Source organism: Nicotiana tabacum, chromosome 5 (genome assembly GCF_000715075.1).
Source record: "Nicotiana tabacum cultivar K326 chromosome 5, ASM71507v2, whole genome shotgun sequence".
NCBI lineage: Eukaryota > Viridiplantae > Streptophyta > Magnoliopsida > Solanales > Solanaceae > Nicotiana > Nicotiana tabacum.
Genome location: NC_134084.1, coordinates 1,964,621 through 1,988,737, shown reverse-complemented (window position 1 = coordinate 1,988,737; position 24,117 = coordinate 1,964,621). Strand labels below are relative to the sequence as shown.

The 24,117-nt window shown below is 35.1% G+C and overlaps 1 protein-coding gene across 1 annotated transcript; it reads left to right on the top strand.

The window, feature by feature from the left end:
- The first annotated feature begins 18,570 nt into the window (after positions 1-18,570).
- LOC107763859 (uncharacterized) lies at positions 18,571-23,486 on the top strand. The gene is made up of 4 exons (XM_075253242.1): positions 18,571-18,658; positions 18,759-18,928; positions 19,911-22,684; positions 22,989-23,486. Exons 3-4 carry the CDS (start codon positions 19,951-19,953, stop codon positions 23,255-23,257), a joined length of 3,003 nt encoding a protein of 1,000 aa, XP_075109343.1. The 5' UTR covers positions 18,571-18,658; positions 18,759-18,928; positions 19,911-19,950; the 3' UTR covers positions 23,258-23,486.
- The last annotated feature ends 631 nt before the right edge of the window (positions 23,487-24,117 follow it).

Genomic DNA, 24,117 nt, shown 5'->3' with positions numbered 1-24,117 from the left:
TTATGCACTGTCTAAAAATCACAATTACAATTAACCTACAAAATTGAGACAAACAATCTACAAAATTTGGACAATTCCACATTTTACCAAAAAACACTTGAACAACAGATTTTTACAACCAAAATCACACTAAAAAACTGCAAAGAAAAATAATTAGTGTTTACCTTTACCAAAATCTTTTTGTGAACCAATTCTGGTACTTTTTTGGAGGGTTTCTTCTTTTTCGGTTTTGATGAAGAAGGAGAGACCTTGGGTTTTTTCACAGATGGAATTTTAGGGGAATGTTCAACAAAATCATCATCTACACACAACTCTTTGCCCTTTCGTTTGAGTTGTTTCTCGACTGGTTTATCACCTCCACCAGCATCAACATCGTGCAAATGCTTGGTTCTCATCTCCACACGGATTTGTCTAGGAGATGAAATACTAGTAGTAGGTTCACTTGCATGTGTCGATTTTGCGTTTTTGGGTGGTGATTTTGGTGTTAAAACACCCAAATCAAAGGATGGGATATCAACTAATGTAGCTTTTAAAGCTTTTTTTTTTTGGAGTGCTGATTTTTTTCATGATTTGGGACTTGAAAAAACAGATGCAACTTCAAAATAGGACTTTGTGAAAATAACTGGAAAAGAAAATTGTAGAATCGTGGGTAACTGATGGTAAACGTGGGTAACTGGCGAGTATACGAAAATGGGGGAATTAACTGAAGGTGGGGGGTTGTGGGGGGTGGGAGGAGAGAGAGGCGGGTAAACGAAAATGGGAGAATATACGCTCCTAAATTAATGCCTAATATAAATGAAGCATTAATTATACCCTTAATTTGAATTGTGGTATATAAATAGTAATTTGGTATGCTGAAATGTAATTAACACAATCCTTAAACATTGAGGGTAATAAGGTTTCATCATATATGGTATAGGAAGGTAAAAATCCCTTTTTAATGTTTGTGTCGAAAATGTTGGATTCAGTTGAACGCATTTCATTATATGCTTAACCCGCCTATAAATATATACTAGATCGAGTTAAAATAGCAAGGGCTAGCCAGTTTTCGGACCGGTCATTCAAAAATAGCCAGTATTTGCAAAGTTATTGAAAAATAGCTAATATTTTGCTGCAACAGGGATTGACCCAGCATAATGTACTGGAGATCGGTGCACCTGTGTATGAACTTCCAGCATATTACACTGGAACTCCAACACGCGGAAAGTTCCAGCATAATATATTGGAGATTGGAGCACCTGTGTATGAACTTCCAGCATATTATACTGGACCAGTATATTACACTGGAACTTCATTATAATATGCTGGAGTTCCAGTATATTATGCTGGAGTTTTTTTTGGATTTTGAACCGTGTTTTCGTTCAAATTTATTTTTACATGAAAAATGGCTAAATATCGATTACTTTTGAAACTGTGGCTATTTTTGAATTTCTCCCCTAGTTCGAACATGAAAAAAGGCAGCCCGCTGTATTATGTATCCCACGTTCACGTATGGACAGGATCGGCCTAATTTGTGCAAGTATTAGTGGTTATTTTATGGTTTGAACTGATGACCTATAAGTTAGACGGATACAAGTTTATCGTTGCTTCAAAGCTCCCCTTCAAACTAGTTTGACCATTATTTATATATTTTTACTTTTTAGTGAGAGGTATTTAGGATTTTATTTGATGGGTTCAACCTTTTACTATTGAACTTATTACATATTTGAAATTATGGTTTAAAATGTAATATCTTCCTTTCAAAAGTTGAGTTAGTTTTTTTTTATGAATATATATTTATGTTTAATGTCGAAAATGGTGAGTTCAATTGAACGCATTGATTGCATACTTAATCTATCAATTACTATATAATTCGAGTTAAAGACAGCAGAAAACTTTTGGTTGGATATGGATATTTGAAGATGAACTAGCAAGGAAAATTGGCTTGTTGATTTTCCAGGTCTCCAGTGCCAATATTCAGATCTATAACTTGTTTAGTAACGCTTTTGAAAGACCAAAAATGCTTATTTAAAAACAAATAATACTTATTTTAGAGATCTGAAGGTGTGTGGCCAAATTTTCGATAAAAAAGATATATGTATCTGAATAATACTCTCTCCGTTTACTTCTAGTTGTCCACTTTAGACTTTTTATGCCCCTTAAAAAATAGTGATCAACATGATAATAACCCTATTAATTGATACGTAGGCTCAATAATTGAAACAAATTCTCATATATAATTATTAGGGATTTTTACCTTCCTATACCATATATGAAACCTTATTACCCTCAATGTTTAAGGATTGTGTTAATTACATTTCAGCATACCAAATTACCATTTATATACCACAATTCAAATTAAGGGTATAATTAATGTTTCATTTATATTAGGCGTTAATTTAGGAGCGTATATTCTTCCATTTTCGTTTACCCGCCTCTCTCTCCTCCCACCCCCCACACCCCCCCACGTTTTACCTTCAGTTAATTCCCCCATTTTCGTATACTCGCCTTTCACCCAAGTTTACCATCAGTTACCCACGATTCTACAATTTTCTTTTCTAGTTAATTTCACAAAATCCTATTTTGAAGTTGCATCTGTTTTTTCAAGTCCCAAATCATGAAAAAAATCAGCACTGCAAAAAAAACTTCAAAATCTACATTAGTTGATATCCCATCCTTTGATTTGGGTGTTTTAACACCAAAATCACCACCCAAAAACGCAAAATCGACACATGCAAGTGAACCTACTACTAGTATTTCATCTCCTAGACAAATCCGTGTGGAGATGAGAACCAAGCATTTGCACGATGTTGATGCTGGTGGAGGTGATAAACCAGTCGAGAAACAACTCAAACGAAAGGGCAAAGAGTTGTGTGTAGATGATGATTTTGTTGAACATTCCCCTAAAATTCCATCTGTGAAAAAACCCAAGGTCTCTCCTTCTTCATCAAAACCGAAAAAGAAGAAACCCTCCAAAAAAGTACCAGAATTGGTTCACAAAAGATTTTGGTAAAGGTAAACACTAATTATTTTTCTTTACAGTTTTTTAGTGTGATTTTGGTTGTAAAAATCTGTTGTTCAAGTATTTTTTGGTAAAATGTGAAATTGTCCAAATTTTGTAGATTGTTTGTCTCAATTTTGTAGGTTAATTGTAATTGTGATTTTTAGACAGTGCATAAATGTAGTCATTTTGTAGTCTGCTGGATAAATTGTAGATAAGATATACTTTTCACTTTTGTATGCTGCTACATTTACCTTCATACTAACTACAATTAATCTACATTTTGTGAGTTACTTGAACTAACTGTTATATTTTTGTAGTTATAGAGTTGTGGTTACCCTTTTCTTCCTTATTGTTTTGAGATAATGTTTACATGTGTAGATGTCCTGTATTGTTTTGTAGTTATAGGTGTGAGTAGGCTGTTCTTCTTTTAGTTATATTTTGTAGTCATATGTAGATTACTGCTTCTTTTTTATGCTAACTACTAATGTTCAATATCTCCATTGGAGGACAATTGTCGTTCACAATGTATTTGATTTCTACAATTTTATCCGATGTATCAATCGATAGTTGTTCTGCAATTGTAGAAATCAGAATTCCGTAGCTTGCATTCTCATCTACCACAATGGCATCAGCTTCAAAATCTCTAAATCTGCCATAGTGATCCCAATTTCCATTCAATTTTGGCATTATTGGGATTTTTGACATGATTTCATGTAGTTGAGAGAAAAAAGATGAAGAACAGATATAGGTTCGACAATTTGAGTACTGAGGTCGATGAAGAACAATTTTAAATTCTACAATTTGTATTGCGTTGTAGAATTTGTAAAAGCAATTTGAGTACCGGAGCTTCTGAAGCTTGCGTTGTTTTAGAATTGTAGTGAATGAGAGAATTACGCAGCAATGAGATCTCTTTCCGTTTCAAAATTCGAATTTAATGTGGAAAGAATCAAACGCAGATTTCGTGCCTTCTTTTTAGAGCGTTTTAAATGACAGAATCTGCCTAATTATGGATTGGTATATAAATTGTAGTAAAAGTGTGGACTGGGCGGGTAATTAACAAATTATGAACATTTTTGGTAATAAGGTTTCACATATGGTATATATGGGAAAAAATCCTCATTAAATATCACCATTTTTCTTAAAGAAAAATACTCCTTACATCAGTAATAAAAAGTTGAACCTGTCCAATCAAATCCTAGATCCTATATTTATGAATCACCATTGAAAGCAAAAAAAGAAAAGAAAATAGAATAAAAGAAAAACTAACCGTCGCTGGTCGGAGCCGGTGCCGGTGCCGGAGCAGAACCATCTTGTCCCTGAACAGCAGGCAAAATGATCGAGAGAACAAATACTAAAACAAAACCAAACATCAATTTACCAGATCTCATCCCCATTTTTTTTGTTCTCTTTTTAAAAAAAAATTAAATCTCTCTTTTCAATTAATTCTTAATTTCTTCTTACTCTCTCTGCGAACAGCCTCAAACGAAAAGATCTCTCGAAAGAGAGCCGTGCGCAGAGAGAGAAATTAAACAAGAAAGTTTTTTTTTAATTTAAAAAATCTCAGAATTACTACAATTTTTTATGAAAATAATATGAAATTTGAAGGATGAAAGGTTGCAATAATGGGGGGTATTTTGTTTATATGGTTTTTATTTACGGCTTTTCGTTGGATTCAGTGAGTGATAAACCGGGAGAATCGGTAATCGGTATTCTTGTCGATGGAAAAATGTGGGGTCCACGACGCATGTCACCGAATCTGACGCGAAGTTGAAATGGCATGTGATTATTGTTTCCTATCGTAATTGGCGCCATATTCTAAGGTCAAGATCTTTCCACGTGTCAGGATCTGATCTACCTATTTTGAGGTGCGAGAGTTTTGTGCTTTATGAGGAATTCCTTTGCAGGCCAAAGTTTAATTCAATCGGATATATTCAGTTGAAACAGCCGTCTATATTCATTGTTTACTTTATTTAGTTATATATATAGTCAGAGGCGGATCCAAAATTTAAATTCTATGGGTTCAATTTTTAAGATTTTAAACATTGAACTCATTATATATTTAAAGTTATGGGTTCAAATCTATTATTTTTGCAATTTTAATAAATTTTTACACATAAATTTATACTCCACGTAACTCTCACACTGAATCCGCCTCTGTATATAGTGTATATATTAATTATATTTTCACCAATTATTTTTAGTTTAAGCGATTGAATACGTGACTATTTACGTTAATTCTTCTAATTGAATTTGGTTAGGTTCATATTAAGGTTCTTTGTTACAAAGCACAAAAAAGGGACAGCTCGGTATATAAAGTATTCTGTGTTCAAGCAGGGTTTGGGGAAAGACGTACCATAAGGGGTGTAGTATAGACAGCTACCATAAGGCAAGTATTAGCGGTCGCTTCCATGACTTGAATCCGTGATCACGTAATGCATTTCCTTTTTTATAATACTTCCTCTATCTCAAAGTATGTAATCCATTTTCTTTGTTTGTTTTTTCTAAAAAGTATGATATTTTTTTTATAACAATTAACATATATTTACTATTTATTCTTAATAGATAATTTATAGCTAAATAAATATTTATATTTTAATTTAGACCACAAATTTTAAAAGTTTTTTTTAATTATTTAAATGCCACTTTTTAACAAACTTTTATTTGTGCATTTGTATGTCTATGCTTTTCTGAAAACATATCAAAATTTAAAATTAAAAAAAAAAAGAGTTTTTAAAGTAGGTCGCCTGTTGTTCCGGCGATCTGCTGGAATTTGAAAAATAATAATTTCTAAAGTATTATTCTTTTCTATATATTTCTTCCTTTATTTTCTCTTCCCATTATTGGCCTTGCAAAATTGACAATTTTAACAAATCCGTGGAAATAATCTCTTGCAAAATTGTAGGGTAAGATCGCGTACGATAGACCCTTGTGGTCCGGCCTTTTTCCGAACTCCATACATAGTGGGAGTTTAGTGCACTGGACTGCCCTAAATCGATCTCACAAATATACCTCAAATACAAGGGGTGACGTACTATACATTTTCATTTGGAGGGTACAATGCAAATTAAGATATAAATTAAAATAATTTAAGTTATATACACTAATGATGCAATAATTCTTTTTTACAACATCGATATATTATAACATGTTATAACAAATTTAACTGCTATTTGTTTTAGCTTGCTAGTCAAAGCTATTAAATAGAGCAACAAATAATACTTTTGCTATCGTTTTCTCTCACCTTATTTAGTAAGAATATTTACTAAGAAAAGATATTCGTCTAACTGTCTAACATTTTAAGATTAGCGTAAGATAAAAGATATTAATTTGAAACAAAAAGTAAAACTTTAGAACTTGTAGGGTGTTTTTGGTACGAAGGAAAATATTTTTTCATGTTTGGTTGGCTTAAATGTTTTGGAAAACATTTTCCTCCAATTGGAGGAAAATATTTTCCTTATCAAGAGAATGAAAAAATATTTTCCAAAACTCATTCTCAACTTTCCCCACTCTATTCCCCACCATCACCAACCCATTTCACACCCACCCACCCAACCCCACCCCACCGTCAAAATAGCATGGGATAGCCAGTTTTCGGATTGGTCATTCAAAAATAGCCAGCGTTTGCCAAGTCATTGAAAAATAGCCACTATCTTGCTGCAACAGAGATCGGTCCAGCATAATATACTGGAGTTCGGTGCACATGTATATGAACTTCCAGCATATTATACTGAATCGGTCTACTTTGCTAGCTCCAGTATAATATAATGGAGTTCTAGTATACTTTGCTAGAACTCCAGTATATTATACTAGAGTTCCAGCAAAGTATACTAAAACTCCAAACTCCAGTAATACTGGAGCTCCAGTATATTATGCTGGAGTATTTTCCTAATTTTGAACAGTGTTTTCGTTTAAATTTATCTTTACATGAAAAACGGCTAAATTTCGATGACTTTTGAAACTGTGAATATTTTTGAATGACCACTTGTAAATCTGGCTATTTTTGAATTTCTCCCCACCAAAAAAGGCTTCCTTTTTTTTTCTTTCAAATTTTAGTTTTTTTTTTCTGTCACCACCCACCCTGCTATCCTCCCCCGCTAAAAAAATTATTATTTTTTACTCTTTTTTTTTTGTAATTTCAATTTTTTTCTGTTTTCTGCACCACCCCCCTCCCCCCCCACCCCACACAAAAAAAAAAGTTTTGGTTCGAAAGCTTATGGCTTCATGTTTGTTGTATTTAAATTATTTATGAATACTTTTGAGAAGTTATTTTCCTTAATTTGCATACCAAACACCGGAAAATGAATAAGATTACTACTTGTTTTTCAAGAAAATATTTTCTTGAAAAATATTTTCTGTTATACCAAACACACCTATAGTCTTGTATAAACACAAGCTATATATAAGCTTACACACACACCGAATTGTGATAATAACTCGAAACTGATTATGTAAAATTTCTGCATTCATTCAGGCCAGACCTAGAAGTCCGACTATGGGTTTTGGCCAATTCTGTTAGTAATCTGTATTCAAAACCAGAACGTTAGTTTAAGAAAACAAAACAGAAAAATTCCGAGCCCACAAGTCTTTTATGTGTCCTTAAGAAATTTAATACTCTCACAATTGTCCAAGGTTTCAGATTAATTCCTCCCATGATAGAACGGAATAACTTTTCTGTGATAACGACACTTCAAATCATAGAACTTCGGCAAACTCAAATGGCGGAGCAAATCATAACAAAATATTTACGTTTATGTTTTTAAAACAATGCAGAATGCAGAAGATAGATGAGATAGATTTTCAGATTTCGATGGTGGAAAATGAGGCTAAGCCTCTTTATTTATAGCCAACGAAATTGAGTCCCAACAAGTGCAAAGGTGCCTGTTCGTTCATAAGGTGTCTATTCCGCATAAATTATTTAAATTTATGTTGAATGGAATGTTTGGTCGCGAACTAGATCGTTGGAAAATAATTCAGTAAATTTCTAAATTCATACTTTTTCGCAGAAAATATTAAATGATGGAAAATAAAAATAAAATTTGTCTAAAAATTATCAATCAATCATATCAATTAACCAAATCCGAATCCGAAGTTGAGCCGAGCGACGTCGACGACGGCACAAGGCTTGCACTCTTCTCAACTCTTTAAGAGCTAGAAGAAGTGCTTTCATATATAAGCGCAAGAATTTTTCCCTTCCTATCCAATGAGGGACAAAGTTCCTTTGTAAAATAAACTAATTCAAAATTTTATTTTCCTCTATTTCTCCCCCCCCCCACTATTTTCATTCACACCTCTTTTGTTTTTTATTATCAAAATCCAACAATCCCCCACATGAATGGGGAATGACTATCCGAAAAAAATATACATGAAAAAACGGTGTGATTCACAAGTAACGATTGATCGCATCTGGATAAGTAGGTTTCCCTTTGAACTTTTCGTAGTGAACATATGTCGGATATACTTGATCAATCGGTAGATTTGATATCTTTGAATCGTCGAACTTTGATGTATACCTAGACAGTACGTCACACAATCAACCCTTAACCCTCTTTGTTTCTCATTGTTGTGTTCGTTTCAGCCATGAACACAGCTTGGTTTCATAAGTGTGTAGAGAACTGGCCTTACAATATTCTCCTTGAAGGGGATTACATTTCACACTTACATAGGTGATTCCTAAACGTGTTATCCAGTAGATACACTATTTGATATACCCCGTATCAAACTTAGAAACCATTAAAAAGCCTTAACGTTTTATCCTTGGTACTGAACTTTGTCTTCATCATGAAAATGAGCCAAAATTTTATTTGACAATGTTGAACGTCACTAATGACTTTGTATGATCTTCTTGAACCTAGATCTTGAAATTTCTAGTCTTTTCTAGGTGGAGTTACCGCCACAGTGACTTATCCTTGGTCATAGTCCCATTCCCTTTGATGACTTCTCAACCACCTCTCCAGATAGGCCTTTTGTAAGCGGATCTGATACATTATCTTTTGACTTTACATAGTCTATTGTGATAATTCCACTAGAGAGTAGTTGTCTAACGATATTATGCCTTCGTCGTATGTGACGATATTTCCCGCTATATATAATGCTCCCAACCCCTCCTATTGACGCTTGACTATCGCTGTCACACCTCCTTTTTCGCCCGCGCCGCCCGCAAAAGGGACGCGGAAGGGAGTTTATTCCAATTAAAGGACAATCGAAACGGGATTTATTTATTTATTTCAGAGTCGCCACTTAGGAGATTTATGGTGTCCCAAGTCACCGGTTGAATCCCGAATCGAGGAAAAGAATGACTCTGTTTAACAGTCTGCGCACCAGAAATCCGGATAAGGAATTCTGTTAACCCGGGAGAAGGTGTTAGGCATTCCCGAGTTCCGTGGTTCTAGCACGGTCGCTCAACTGTTATATTCGGCTTGATTATCTGATTTTATACAAATATGAACTTATGTGCAAATTTTAACTTTTTACCGCTTTCATAATTATTATTATTATTTTTTACAAGGAATTGCAACGTTGTGAAAATGTATCTCGAACCGCGTTACAATCAATGTACCCGTGGTCGTCGACACACTTCGACTCCATTGAGATTTGGATTTGGGTCACATAAATGCGCACCCGAGTATAGGAAAATAACATTATTAAATACGCGCCTAAAGACTAACGCGTTGTTATTATTTTGGGTAGGGCCGTGAAATTTGCTAAACGGTCCGTCCCGGAATCTAAGTATTTTAAAACAAATAATTATTGAGGGCCCCGCAATTTTGTATTTATTTTGGCGAAGCACGCCTCATTTATTTTAAGGATATCCTAAAATGACTACATTTCTATTAAATTCGTCTCTAAAATAAAAGATAAAAAATCCTAATTAATTACATGCTTAAAAAACGTAACATATTAAATGCTAGATTAAGACAAATGTTAACGGAAAGGAATATTACTAAAATTGAAATTATAAATACAATACGGAATCGACAAATAATACATTCAAAAGAAACTAATTATCCTATAACTAGATTAAACTCGCATTGTTAGATGTCTTGAACCGTTGGAATTAATTATTTACAACTATTTGAAATTAGAATCAATCTTAATTACTAATGCATATTCGAAAATTTATTAAATTTAAACATTAACTCGTCTTGTTTGAACTCAAATCATGCCATAATGCCTAATTCGCGAAATTAATTTAAATTCATGCTTTAACTAAATTTAGCTACATGTTCACGATTAACCTAATGTTGACAATATTAAAACCTTCATAGCTAGTGAACTTAATCAGTTTTGCCAAGCCGATTCACTAAAGACCAACTTATGTTATTTCCTCTTATTCCAATTATTAAACAGTTTGACAGTAATGAGCATGCTTAAATATATACTACCTAACAATCAAGTTAAAACAAAGTATTATTTAATACATCACTACAAGATGCCTAGTTATGCAAAGTGACAGAAATTTACAGAATAATAATACATGAAATAGTCTAAATACAATTAGTAAAAAAAACAAAGAAAAAGCTAAATTAAAACTTCAAAATTCCATTCTTCATATGTATTTATGCTTTCACATTTCAGCTTACAATATGCCAAAGTTACAGTTGTGTACCTGGTATTGTCAATACAAGAAGAAGAAGGTAAGCAAAGTAGTATGTAACACAGCAACAACAACAATAACCAGCAACAACCAACAAACGGAACACCCAGTGACAGATTTGAAAACCAAAATAAAAATCCAGCAATAACCAGTGAAGTAGTAGCAAATAACCAACCAAACTCAAAGAACAAACCACATGAAAATCCAGAAACACCAACAATAATCAACGGACAAAAACAAAGTGAACCCTTTTTTTAGATTGAAAGACCAGTTAATGTTTAACCTTTAATTCTCTCTTAATGTTCAGAAAATTCTTTCTTTTAAACTCTCTTCAAATTCGAATCCTCCAAAACCTTTTAATATTTCCGAATTCTTCTCCTAATATTCAGCTCCAAATTTTTTCTCCCTTAATTATGTCTAAGTCTGCTCTATTTATGCCTCATAACAGACCCCTTAATCAATTAAACAAATAATAAAATAATCCACTTTCTCTTACCAAACTCACTACTACATAAAAAATGCAATTATTATTTTATTTAATTAACTTTTCTTGAGCCCCGTAATCCTACTATGTCTTGTTCCCCATTATTGATTAAACAAATGCATTATTTACCACTACCACATGTCTTGTCCCCCACTATATTATTTTAATACCTTATTTTAATATTATTAGCTTAGTGGATAGAGCACTCAAAATAAATAATTGTTCAGATTTTCAATTCCAAAAATACCCCTCCGAAATTACCAAATTATTATTTTACCCTTGGAAATACTGCAATTTACCATTCTAAACCCCATCAGCTATAACCAATTCACCTAATTAATTCTAACCAAAATACAGCAGCTATAACCAATTCCTAATCAAATTTCATGAACAAATTTAGGCTAGAAACTCAATATTTTTGACTGAACAATATTTTTAACAACAAACATACTTTCAGATTCAATAACAGTAACAAATTGAACATAACAAACAAGTAGATTCAAATCTCTAAACTCAATAATCATTTGAACTTCAAATTAAATCTAACAACATTACAACCAACAATTTCTATATTAAACTAAACAAGAACATAAAACAAACTGAAGAAATAATCAAAAATGATAAACAACAAACAAAAAAAAAAAGAATCAAACATATACTGATTTCAGATCCGAGAATATCAAACAAAATACGGACAGAAATGAAACTTAAACCAACTAACCAGAAATGACCAACGACGAACTCGAACGGAAACGGAAAACTCGAACCAAGACTGCCAACGACCTAACAGATCTCGACTTCAATGAAAACCCACCTTCTCTTTTAACCTTGTCGAACTCAAACTGGACCTCACCGAACGACGAACAACAACAGACTCAAACAAAACCAAACGAAACCTTGACAGAACTTCGTCGGACTTTAACCGAACTGCCTCGCTTTTCCTTCGTGTGTGTGCGTGTGGTCATGGAAGCAACATCAGTGGGGCTGTGTGTTCTTTGCTGGAGGTCGACGAGGCAGCTGGGAGATGAAGCAGAAGAAGTAGCAACGTTTTGGTTGGAGCTTGACGAAGGCAACAACAATGGTGTTATGGTCGTCAATGGGGTTCGTTTGGACATGAGCTGAGGGAGACGACGAAGAAGTAACAACAGCGATGGGGGTTTGTTTGGTCGTGCACGAACTGGATGGCGAAGAACGACCACGAACTGGACAGAAGAGATCCGGAGTTCACCGGACTGCTGCTGGGCGTGAGGAGCATATGTGTTGCTGATTTGGTGGTTTTTTTGGAGGGTTGACGACGACGAAGAAGAAAGAGCAGCAGCCATGGGAGGTCGGCGGTCTGGTGAAGACGAAGTAGATGAAGCAGCGACCATGGTGGTTTGGGTGGTGTTCATGGCTGGTGTTGCGAAGAAGATGACGCAGCAGGGGGAAGGGGCAGCCATGGCAGGGGTCGTTGGAGCTGGGGAAGAGAAGGAGGGGGTGGCTTTGGAGAAGAAGAAGAAGAGAGGGGGGGGGCAGGTAGCTTTAGGTTTTCTTTTTTAGGGTTTTTTCAAAACAAATGTCCAAATGGAAGAAAGGGTGGGGGTGTTTGCTTGGGGTTACGGGGCGGACCGGGTCAGGTCGACCCGGTAGGAGTTTATTTGGTTTGGGCCATGGTTGATTTAAATTAGAAGGTGGCCCAATCCGATTTTCTTCCTCTTTTATTGCTTCTTTTCTTTTACTTTCTAAAACTAAAATTCTAAATTAAGTTACAAACTAAATTAACTTATTAAAAATACTAATTAATTTCTAGCAACAATTATCATATGAAATGAAATGACAATTAAAATACAATCACACAATTCGGACATTAAAGGCTAAAAATACAAAAGATGCCTATTTTTGTAATTTTCATTCTTGTAAAACAAACTTAATTACTCATAATTGCAAACTTAAATCCTAAATGCAAATGCGACATATTTTTGTATTTTTTATTAATTTAGCAAATAAACATGCACAGACAAATGCCAACAATACAAGAAAAATAACACAAAACTCACAACAATTGCAAACAAACAAAAAATTGTTTTATTTTTGGAATTTTTGGGAGTAATTCTCATATAGGGCAAAAGTCACGTGCTTACAATCGCAATGTATGCATATATGTGCCAAAAGTTTAGGCCAAAATGGAATATCTTCTAAGAAATTTCGGAGCCATTCGGCTTCTTCACCCGCCTTGTTTAAAGCTATAAACTCAGACTCCATTATAGAGCGGGCGATACATGTCTCTTTGGACGACTTCCAAGACACTGCTCCTCTGCCAATGGTAAAAACGTATCCACTTGTCAATTTTTATTCCGTTGATCCGGTGATCCAATTTGCATTACTATATCTCTCAATAACTGCCGGATAATTATTGTAATGCAATGCATAGTCTTAGGTATATTTCAAATATCCCAACTCGTTTCATTGCTATCCAATGAGCTTGGTCGCGATTACTTGTGTATCGACTAAGCTTACTTATCGCACAAGTTATATCAGGTCATGTACAATTCATAATGTACATCAAATTTTCCAATACTCGAGTATATTCCAATTGAGACTTGCTTTGACCTTTATTCTTTACAATAGTATGATTTAAATCAATTGGCGTTTTTGCAACTTTAAAATCCAAATATTTGAACTTTTCAAGTACCATTTTAATATAATGAGATTGAAACAAAGCTAGACCTTGAGGAGTCTGAAGGATCTTAATTCCCAAAATTAAATTGGCAACTCCTAAGTCTTTCATATCAAACTTACTAGTAAGCATGCACTTAGTAGCATTTATGTTAGCAATGTCGTTACTCATTATCAACATATCATCCACATATAAACAAACAATGACTATTTGATTTGGAGTATTCTTAATGTAAACACATTTGTCAAACCCATTGATTTTGAAACCAGTTGACAATATTGTTTGGTCAAATTTCGCATGCCATTTTTTTGGGTGCTTATTTTAATCGGTAAAGTGACTTAACAAGTCGGCATGCCTTCTTTTCTTTTCCGAAAACTACAAACCCTTCAGGTTGTTCCATATAAATTTCTTCCTCCAAATCTCCATTTAAGAAGGTTGTCTTCTCATCCATCTGATGGATTTGAAGGCCATACACGACGGCTAACACTATTAATACCCAGATAGATGTAATCCTTGTTATCGACGAGTATGTGTCAAAGCAATCAAGACCTTCTCGTTATCTAAACCATTTTTCAACTACTCTTGCCTTATATTTGTCAATAGTACCATCAACTTTCATTTTCCTTTTGAAAGTCTACTTAGAACCCAAAGGTTTATTTTCCGGAGGAAGATCAACCAATTTCCAAGTATGATTACTTAATATGGATTCTATCTCGCTATTGACTACCTCTTTTCAATATTGTGCTTCCGAGGAAGACATTGCTTCTTTGAACGTTTGAGGTTTATTTTCCAACAAGAATGCCAGGAAATCTGGTCCAAAGAAAGTAGTTGTCCTTTAACGTTTATTACGTCTTAATTTTCCTCATTAAAAGTATTTTCCTTTGCTTCTTGCCGAGGTCGCTTAGATTTTTCACTAAACGACTCACATTCTATTTTACGCAGATAAATATTCTCAAAGAATTTAGCATTATTTGATTCAATTACCGTATTAATATTCATGTCGGGATTTTCTGATTTATGAACCAGAAAATGATACGCCTTACTATTTGTTGCATATCCTATGAAAACACAATCAATGGGTTTGGTCCAATCTTTACCTTTTGGGTTTATGGACTTGCACTTTAGCCAAATGCCTTCACACTTTAAAATATTTTAAGTTGGGTTTCCTTCCTTTCTATTTTTCATATGGAATGGATTGCGTTTTTCTATGGGGAACCGATTGAGTATTCGGTTAACTGTAAGAACAGCTTTCCCCCACAAGTTCTGAGGTAAACCAGAACTTATTAACAAGGCATTCATCATCTTCTTTAGTGTTCTATTCTTTCTTTCCGCAATTCCATTAGATTGCTGTGAGTAAGGGGCAGTTGTTTGGTGAATAATGCCATATTCCAAACATATTTCTTCAAAAGGAGATTCATATTCGCAGCCCTTATCACTTCTTATCATTTTGATTTTTTTGTTTAGTTGTGTTTCAACTTCATTTTTGTATTGCTTGAATGCATCAATTGCTTCATCTTTACTATTAAGTAAGTAAATATAGCAATATATCGTATTGACGTCAATAAAAATTATAAAATACTTTTACCCACCGCGAGATGGTATTGACTTCATGTTGCAAATATCTGTGTGAATTAAGTCTAAAGGATTTGAATTCCTTTCAACTGACTTATAAGGATGCTTAACATACTTTGATTCCACACATATTTGACATTTCGAGCTATTATATTCAAACTTAGGCAATACTTCTAAATTAATCTTTTTTCATAAAGTTTTGAAGTTGAAGTGGCCTAAACGTTCATGCCATAAATTATTTGGCTCAAGCAAGTAAGAAGAAACTGAAATTTTATTCATATCAATGGCAATTGCATTGAGATTGAAAGGCCCTCAGTACTAACTACAACCTTGTCGGAAACAAAAACACGCTTAAAGCCATTCTTGACTAGAAGTAATGTCGAGACTAAATTCTTCCGCATTTCAGGAACATGAGGGACATCATTTAGAGTCACAATCTTGCCAGAAGTTATCTTCAAAGATATCTTGCCTGTTCCTTCAATTTTTGCAGTAGCGGACTTTGCTATAAAAACTGTCTCATCAGGTCCAGCGGGAGCATACGAAGTAAACAACTCCTTGTTAGCACAAACATGACGAGTTGCCTCCGAATCAATCCACCATTCTCTAGGATTTCCGACTAGATTGCATTCCGAAAGCATGTCACATAAATCGTCTACGTCTATTTCATCATTCTTCTCAATCATATTTGCTTGGCTTTTATTCTTGTCTTTCTTTGGTGCACGACATTCAACAGCCTTGTGTCCAACCTTTTCATAGTTGTGGCAATTACCTTTGAACTTCTTTTTTCTTGGGTAATTCTTTGGTCCAGACGGCTTCTTTCTCTTTTGCTTGTTGAAGCTTCCTCAATAATATTTTCACCCATTATTGTTGAATTTCTACGAGACTACTTTTCTGCAACCTTGTTGTCCTCTCCAATCCTTAGGAAAACAATAAGGTCTTCCAACATCATCTCCTTGCACTTATGTTTCAAGTAGGTTTTAAAGTCCTTCCATATTGGAGGCAACTTTTCAATAAATGCCGCAATTTGAAACGCTTCATTTATGACCATACCGACAATCATAAATTTAGAGATAATAAAATAATCAATATCTTTAATAAAAATATTGATTCAATTTATACCTTCGGCAATGAGGTCATGAACGATGACTTGTAGTTCTTGAACTTGAGTTATGACAGACTTATGTCAACCATTTTAAAGTCTAAGGACTTTGCGGCAACAAACTTCTTAAGTCCAATATCTTCCATCTTGTACTTCTTTTCAAGAGCGTTCCACAACTCTTTCGAAATTTTCATGACACTGTAAATGTTGTTCAAGCCATCTTCCAAACAACTCAATATATAATTTTTGCACAAGAAGTCACAATGCTTCCATGCCTCCGTGACCACAAATCGCCATTAGTCGGAGTCTCTTCTCCCAAGACTCCACGTCCTCACTAATAAAGCGCTGTAGATTGAGTGTGGTCAGGAAGAAGAATATTTTCTACTGTTAGCATTTGAAGTCCATGCCAGAAATTTTTCCGGGCTTTTCTGTCGTGCCATCGACGGTGCATGCATTGTGCGACTTGAAGGCGTCGTAGCCATTGCATCAGTAGTCGTTCTAGCAGAACCATTTTGTTGTTCTGTACTTGTTGTTATTTTTCTGTAATAGAAATTGACACAAACAGAATTAGTATCTCGGTGAAGTATTTATATCTTTAAACCGAATAAAAACAACTGAGTAGAAAATCACAAGAATTTTAATCTCGGATTGAGTAGAAAGTCACAAAGACTTTAATCCCAAATTGGAGTAGAAAATTCGAAGATTTTAATCTCCAAAACGGGAGTAGAAAATCACTACGATTTCAATCTCCCGTACCAGAAAGTAATATGAATACAGAAATAAATATTTAAATTCCTTAAGCTTGTTAGTAATCTGTATTCAAAACCAGAACATCAGATCAAGAAAACAAAACAGAAAATTTTTGAGCCCACAAGTTCTTGTGTGTCCTTAAGGAATTTAATCCCCTCACAGTTGCCTAAGGTTTTGGATTAGTTCCTCCCAGGATAGAACAAAATAACTATTCTGTGATAGCGGCACTTCAAATCACATAACTTCGGCGAACTCAAATGGCGGAGCAAATCACACAAAATGCTTGCGTTTTTGCTTTGAAAACAATACAGAATGCAGAAGATAGAGCAATGGATTTTCAGATTTCGGTGGTGGAAAATGAGGTTAAGCCTCTCTATCTATAACCAACGAAGCTGACTCCCAACAGTGCAAAGGTGCCTGTTCGTTGATAAGGTGTCTATTCCGCATAAATTATTTAAATTTCTATTAAATGGAATGTTCGGTCGCGAACTCAACCGTTGGAAAATAATTTTGCGAATGACCAAATTCATACTTCTCCGCAAAAAATATTAAATGATGGAAAAGACAAATAAATTTGGTCCAAAAAATTATCAATCAATCCGAAGTCGAGCCGAGCGACGATGGCGATGGCACGAGGCTTGCTCTCTTCTCAACTCTTTAAGAGCTAGAAGAAGTGCTTCCATATATAAGCACACGAATTTTCCTCTTCTTATCCAACGAGGGACAAAGTTCTTGTAAAATGAACTAATTCAAAATTTCATTTCCTTCCATTTTTTTTTTCCCACCATTTTTCATTCACACATCTTTTGTTTTTTATTAGCAAAACCCAACAGATCCCAACAGCTTTTGCTCAAATAGTGTATTTGAAAATGTACAAATATCAAATTTAGAACCGAGTTATTAGCACTTGTTTTTGTATCCTAGCAGCTTTTGCTCAAATAGTGTATTTGAAAATGTACAAATATCAAATTTAGAACCGAGTTATTAGCACTTGTTTTTGTCGTTTTAAAATCTCTAAAGTTAAAATTGTGGCTCCGCCTCGACATACACTACTACTAAATTTCACGTTTGATTTTGTTTCTTTTTTTGGAACAAATAGTACTATTCGTGTATATAAGTTATCTAAAATCCTATTTATTTTGTTCTATTTGAAAAAAGAAATTATTAAGAATAGTTATACTAGAAGACTTTTTCCAAAAATTGCGGGAAGATATTTAATTCAACCCCAAAAGAAACGGAAGTCTTCAATGGCCAATGACTAACACATAATTCAAAAAGAAACATCCATTCCAAAAAAAAAAAAAAATCTTCTTCAGGTTGGTCAAAAAACGATTGAAAAAGAAATGCAAAATCCTTTAAAAAATTAAATTAAATTATTATTTCCAAAAAATTCCTTTTTTTTTTGGTCACTTCTATTACCAACCTCATAACTTTCAACTTTGATCTTCACGTTTTCCAAAGTTTGATCAGTTTATGAATTAATTGCCTAAAAATACATCATCATTTTACAACATGATGGGGTTGGTTTTTTTTCTAGCCTTATCTTGATTTTTCCAACTTTTGGATACGTTACATTTTGATGATAAATTTATTTATTTTGTATTTCAACGTTAATTTCAGCAAGTCAATTTGGCTGAAGGTGGTATCTTGATCTGATCAAAAAAGGATTTTTGCTGAATTTTTATTGGGTTTTTATCCTAAAAAATCTAATAGAAATTCAGCATTTCTCTTGTTGAAAACAAAGGTGGAAACCCCATTTTGTAAAAGCTCAAAAATTGCAATATTGTTAGGTATGTGTTCATTTCATGATCTATATATATAGATTGATATCATGGAGCTTCATATGATGCAAGTTTCTTCCATTTTTCTTTGCATGGTATTATTTGGTCTATGTATCGTAACTGATAATATTCGAGATTATGCAAAGATTATACAAAGACATTCTTTTTTGGCTCTCTTTAGCCCTATTTTATATGCTTTAATGTTCAATTAGATTGATAATTTGATATCATGTTTGATAAATAGATGCTACCTCCGGTCCCAAATTTTAATGGCTTTGTGGAATTTATATTTTGATAAAAATATTTGACATTTTAGAAATCTATCGTTACTGTTCCAATTAGTGGAGCATTAATTAAGTAAAACGTTTAAGGAGAGATATAATCTTGTTGTTGTTACTACTTGTTGCCACTGCTTCTTTTCATCTTTCCTTAGCTGAGGATCAATCAGAAACAACCTCTCTGCCCTCTTAGGATAGGGTAAGGTTGCATACATCTCACCCTCCCCAGACCTCGCTCGTGGGAATTCACTAGATTTGTTGTTGTTGTTGTTGTTGTTGTTGTTGTTGTTGTTGTTGTTGTTGTGTTGTTGTTTAAGGAGAGATATAACGTAATTTAGATAAATATTCTTATGATTAAGGCTATTAAATGTTTTCTGTTAAGTGTATGCAAGAACTTTAAAAGACAAATAATATTGATCGGACTAAGTAACAATTATGGGGAGAAACACAATATTTTTTCTCCTTGTGATCTATAGGTCATGCGTTCGAACTGTTGAAGCAGCCACTAATACTTGCATTAGAGTAGACTATCCACATTATACCCCTTGAGATGCGACCCTTGCCCAGATCCTGCGCGAATACGGGATGCTTTGTGCACCGGGTTGCCCTTTCTATCTTGGATGTTCAATTCTTTCATGCTGTGCAACTTAAGATTTCTATTGCATATTTTCATATTCTTTCTTTTAAAATTTGTGTTGTTTTTTCTATTGTAGGTCCTTATTTTGTTGAAGTTTTTGTAACTCATAAAGATAAATGGATCAATTCAGGCAGATTGGTGAGGTAGTTGGGAGTTTAAAGGCTCTAATGGTGTTGAAACATGATATTCAAATCAATCAAAAGCAATGTTGTTTCCTATTAGATATGTATATTCAAGCTTTTGATACAATTTCTGAGGAAATCAAACATAATTTAAGGTTAAATGAGAGGAATACAAAATGGAAAGCTCTTGAGCAACCAATGAAAGAGCTTCATAGGATTTTTAAGGAAGGCGAATCGTATATAAAATATTGTTTGGATGTGAAAGATTGGTGGGGAAAAGCGATAAGTCTTCATATGAACAAAGATTGTGTTGAGTTTCATATTCATAACTTGCTTTGTTGTTTTCCTGTTGTCATTGAGGCGATTGAGACGGCTGCAGAAATCTCAGGATTCGACGAGGAGGAAATGCAGAAGAGGAGATCTGCAGTTATGAAGAAATATGATAGGGAATTGATCGATCCGAGGTTTTTTCAGTGGATGTTTGGGAAACAGTATTTAGTTACGCGAGAAATATGTAGCCGGTTGGAGAGTTCTTGGAAAGAAGATAGATGGTTGCTTGTTGAAAACATAAGGCAAAAGAAAAATGCAGTTGCACCAGATACTTTGTTGAAGCACGAGCAAAGGATCGCAGAATTCTTGCTAAGGAAATTAGATGGTGTTGAACAAAGTAACAAGATATTGTTACCTAGTTCAATCTTAGTTGGATCGAACGATTATCATGTGAAGAGACGTTTAGGGTCGTGGGGCGGACATGTTAAGGAGATACAATGGTTAGGCGAAAATTTTGCTCTGAGGAACTTTTTTGGAGATGTTGAACCGTTGCATGCTGAGATTTCTTTAGTGTTTTCGCTTTCACATCCAAACATATTGCAATATCATTGTGGTTTTTATGATGAAGAAAGGAAAGAAGGGTACCTTGTTATGGAGCTAATGAATGATACTCTAGCGACGTATATAAAGGAGCATTCTGGTCAGAGGAAAAGACCGCCTTTTTCTACGTCTGCTGCAGTTGATATTATGCTTCAGATTGCACGAGGGATGGAGTATTTGCACGCGAGAAAGATCTATCACGGAGAATTAAACCCGTCTCATGTCCTTCTTAAAGCGAGGAATTCCTCAGCAGAGAGCTATTTTCATGCGAAACTCAAAGGCTTTGGTTTAACTTCGATTAAAATTACTTACAAAACTGTCAACCACAACGCGGCTGACTCTATCATATGGTATGCCCCGGAAGTTCTAGCTGAACATGAAAAGCCGGGAACCAAATGCACATACAAGTATACGGAGAAAGCTGATGTCTATAGCTTCGGAATGATTTGCTTTCAAATTTTAACGGGCAAAGTTCCATTCGATGAAGGACATTTGCAAGGCGAGAAAGTGGTCCGAAATATCAGAGCAGGGGAAAGGCCACTCTTTCCGTATCCTTCACCTAAATACCTTGTGAACTTAACCAGACGATGCTGGCATACGAACCCAAATCTTCGCCCACGTTTCTCTTCTCTGTGCAGGATCTTGCATTATATCAAGAAAGTTCTTGTCATAAATCCGGAACATGGCCAGCCTGAAACTGCTCCTCCACTTGTAGACTATTGTGATATCGAGGGTGGCTACTCGAAGAAGTTTCCTGAATACGAAAGCATGTGTTTGACACCTGTATCACAGATTCCTTTCCAGATGTTTGCTTACCGGCTGATTGAAAAAGAGAAAATTTCTGGAAAAAACTGGGATTCATCAAATGATGGATTTTCAGTCCATAGGCGAGCATCGATGCTGAGTGATGACGGGCATTTGGCTGCGATGGATGATCTCTTTCTTGCACCGAGCGATGGAAGGTCAGTTTGCTCAGAGATAATTGACAGGAAAGATTCAAGATTGTTTGATCAGAGATCAGCTATCTCTGAAATACCACATAGAAAGCTTTTCTTATTCGATCAAGCATCAGTTGGCTCTGAGAGTCCGGACAGGAGATTCTCGTCTGTAGCAGCAGACGAAAAGTTTTTCTTTGCTGATAGTCCAGATAGGAAAGTACTATCAACACCAGTAGTTGATAGGTCACCACGTATCGACACACTGGAGAAAAAGATCATCTCATCAATGAGCAAGAACCAAAGACTGAGATTTTCGGACAATCAGGAGAAGGTAATGTCTCCAAAAGCAGGCGACGAAAAACCTACAGCAAATGTTGCAGCTGAACAAAATTTAGTATCTCCTCGGACTTCAGAGAAGATAATATCAGCTGAGCAAAATTTAGTATCTCCTCGGACTTCAGATAAGAAAATTTCATCTGATGATCAGAAACTAACTAGTCCTGAGAATCAAGAAAAGAAACATGCATCAGACGATCAGAAACTAACTAGTCCTAAGAGTAAAGAAAAGAAACATGCATCAGACGATCAGAAACTAATCAGTTCCGAGGCTCCTGAGAAGAAACATTCATCTGATGATAGGAAATTACTACATTCCAAGACTCCAGAAAGGATTAAGTCGTCAACTGTCAATGACAAGTCACTTCATGGGGAGCACGCGCAAAGCAAAAGTGTAAGGACTAGGAGAACAAACGAAAAGTTATCGAAGATTATAGAGAAGAAAGTTCCAGAAACTAATCAAATTTCAATGTCATCCGAGAATACTGAGACAACTGCATCCAAGACCAGCAATCAAAAGATAACATCGAAGAAAGATCCGTTGCGCAACAAACTGCTGGATACAAAGACTAGCTCTCTAACAGGTAAGCTGTTCTACTACCCCCACCCCCACCCCACAAACCCCCTCCCCCCAAAAAAATGCTCCCTCCGTCCCAATTTATGTGGCAATCTTTCCTTTTCAGTCAGTCCCCAAAAGAATGTCACTATTAATGTCTAGTTTGTTTAAGACCATAAATTTCAAAAGTCTTTCTTTCTTTCTTAAACTCCGTGCCCAATCAAACACCACCACATAAATTGGGACGGAAGGAGTAGATGTTTTTTCCTAAGTCGATTAGTTACTGTTTGAGGATTTCCAAACATGAGTTTGATTTTGAATGGTTTGTGCAGAGAAACTGAATGAGGACTCACCAAGATCTTCACCAGCTAGAGCTAAAAGAATACATTCGTCACCGATGTCTTCACCAACACGAACACCAAAGGCATCTTCAAGATCATCACCAGCGATCGCCTCAAAGGGATATGCATATCAATCTCCAAGTTCATCGCCATTAAATCCATGTTCTCGATGTGCAAGAGTAAATCGAGAGTGTCAACCTTCAGGTATGAGTCCACATATACAACGGAAAGCTCATCCGTCTCATTCAGAGATCGCGTAGCTCTTCATCTGTCACTTAATGCATATACAACAGTATTTGCACTGAATAGATTCATACAATGTACTCACTCAAGGCTAAGATTTCTTTAGTCACAGGTTAGAGCTACAAAACCTCCCCCGCTTTTCGTGGGGGCCTTTGTAACAAGAGAAATATGCGCTATTACTATATATACAGTTTTCCACCTTACTCGTTAGTTAAACAATTTCGTATTTAAACATATTGAAGCAAAGGATGAACGGAGTGTGATTCTTCTACGCGACTATTGAACTCTTTGCTTCTAAGACGATAAATGTCACATTATCTACTTTCATTTCCTGACCACAAGAGGATGCCAGAATTTCACGGTTCTTGTAATCAGGACCGAAGCCAGGAAATTCAATAAGGGTGTTAAAATTTTGAATAACCTTTGCCAATGGGCTATACAAGGGTGTTCAAGTCTAGTTTTTTAATCATTAACAAGTAATATTTTGCCCTATATACAATATAATTTTTCGGCGAAGGGTGTTCAGTTAACCACCCTTGGCCACATATGGCTTCGCCCTTGCTTGTAATACTCGTCACCAGTTAAAAGTTGCTAAATTTCAGGAACAAAATCTCCGATTTGTATTTGCACTCGAAAGTTGGCAATTCTGGCTCCATACTGTTTTGAGTAGGCAAAACCATACTGTTTGGTTCTTCCAGGAATTTTCCCATAATTTTTTCAACTGAGAGACTTCGATATAGACGGATCACTTTATTTCTTCATTGAGACAGGAAATGCCCAAGTAATGAAAATTTTCATTCACAGACAATGTAGAACTTTTCCATGTATCAGTAGATAAGGAGAAGGGAATCATGACAAGTACAAGTACTACAAGACC

Bases quoted from the DNA above. Each gene is read 5' to 3' on its own strand.
- LOC107763859 (XM_075253242.1), top strand. From the start codon at position 19,951: ATGGATCAATTCAGGCAGATTGGTGAGGTAGTTGGGAGTTTAAAGGCT. The intron at 22,685-22,988 runs GTAAGCTGTTCT...TGGTTTGTGCAG, and splicing joins AAAGACTAGCTCTCTAACAG to AGAAACTGAATGAGGACTCA.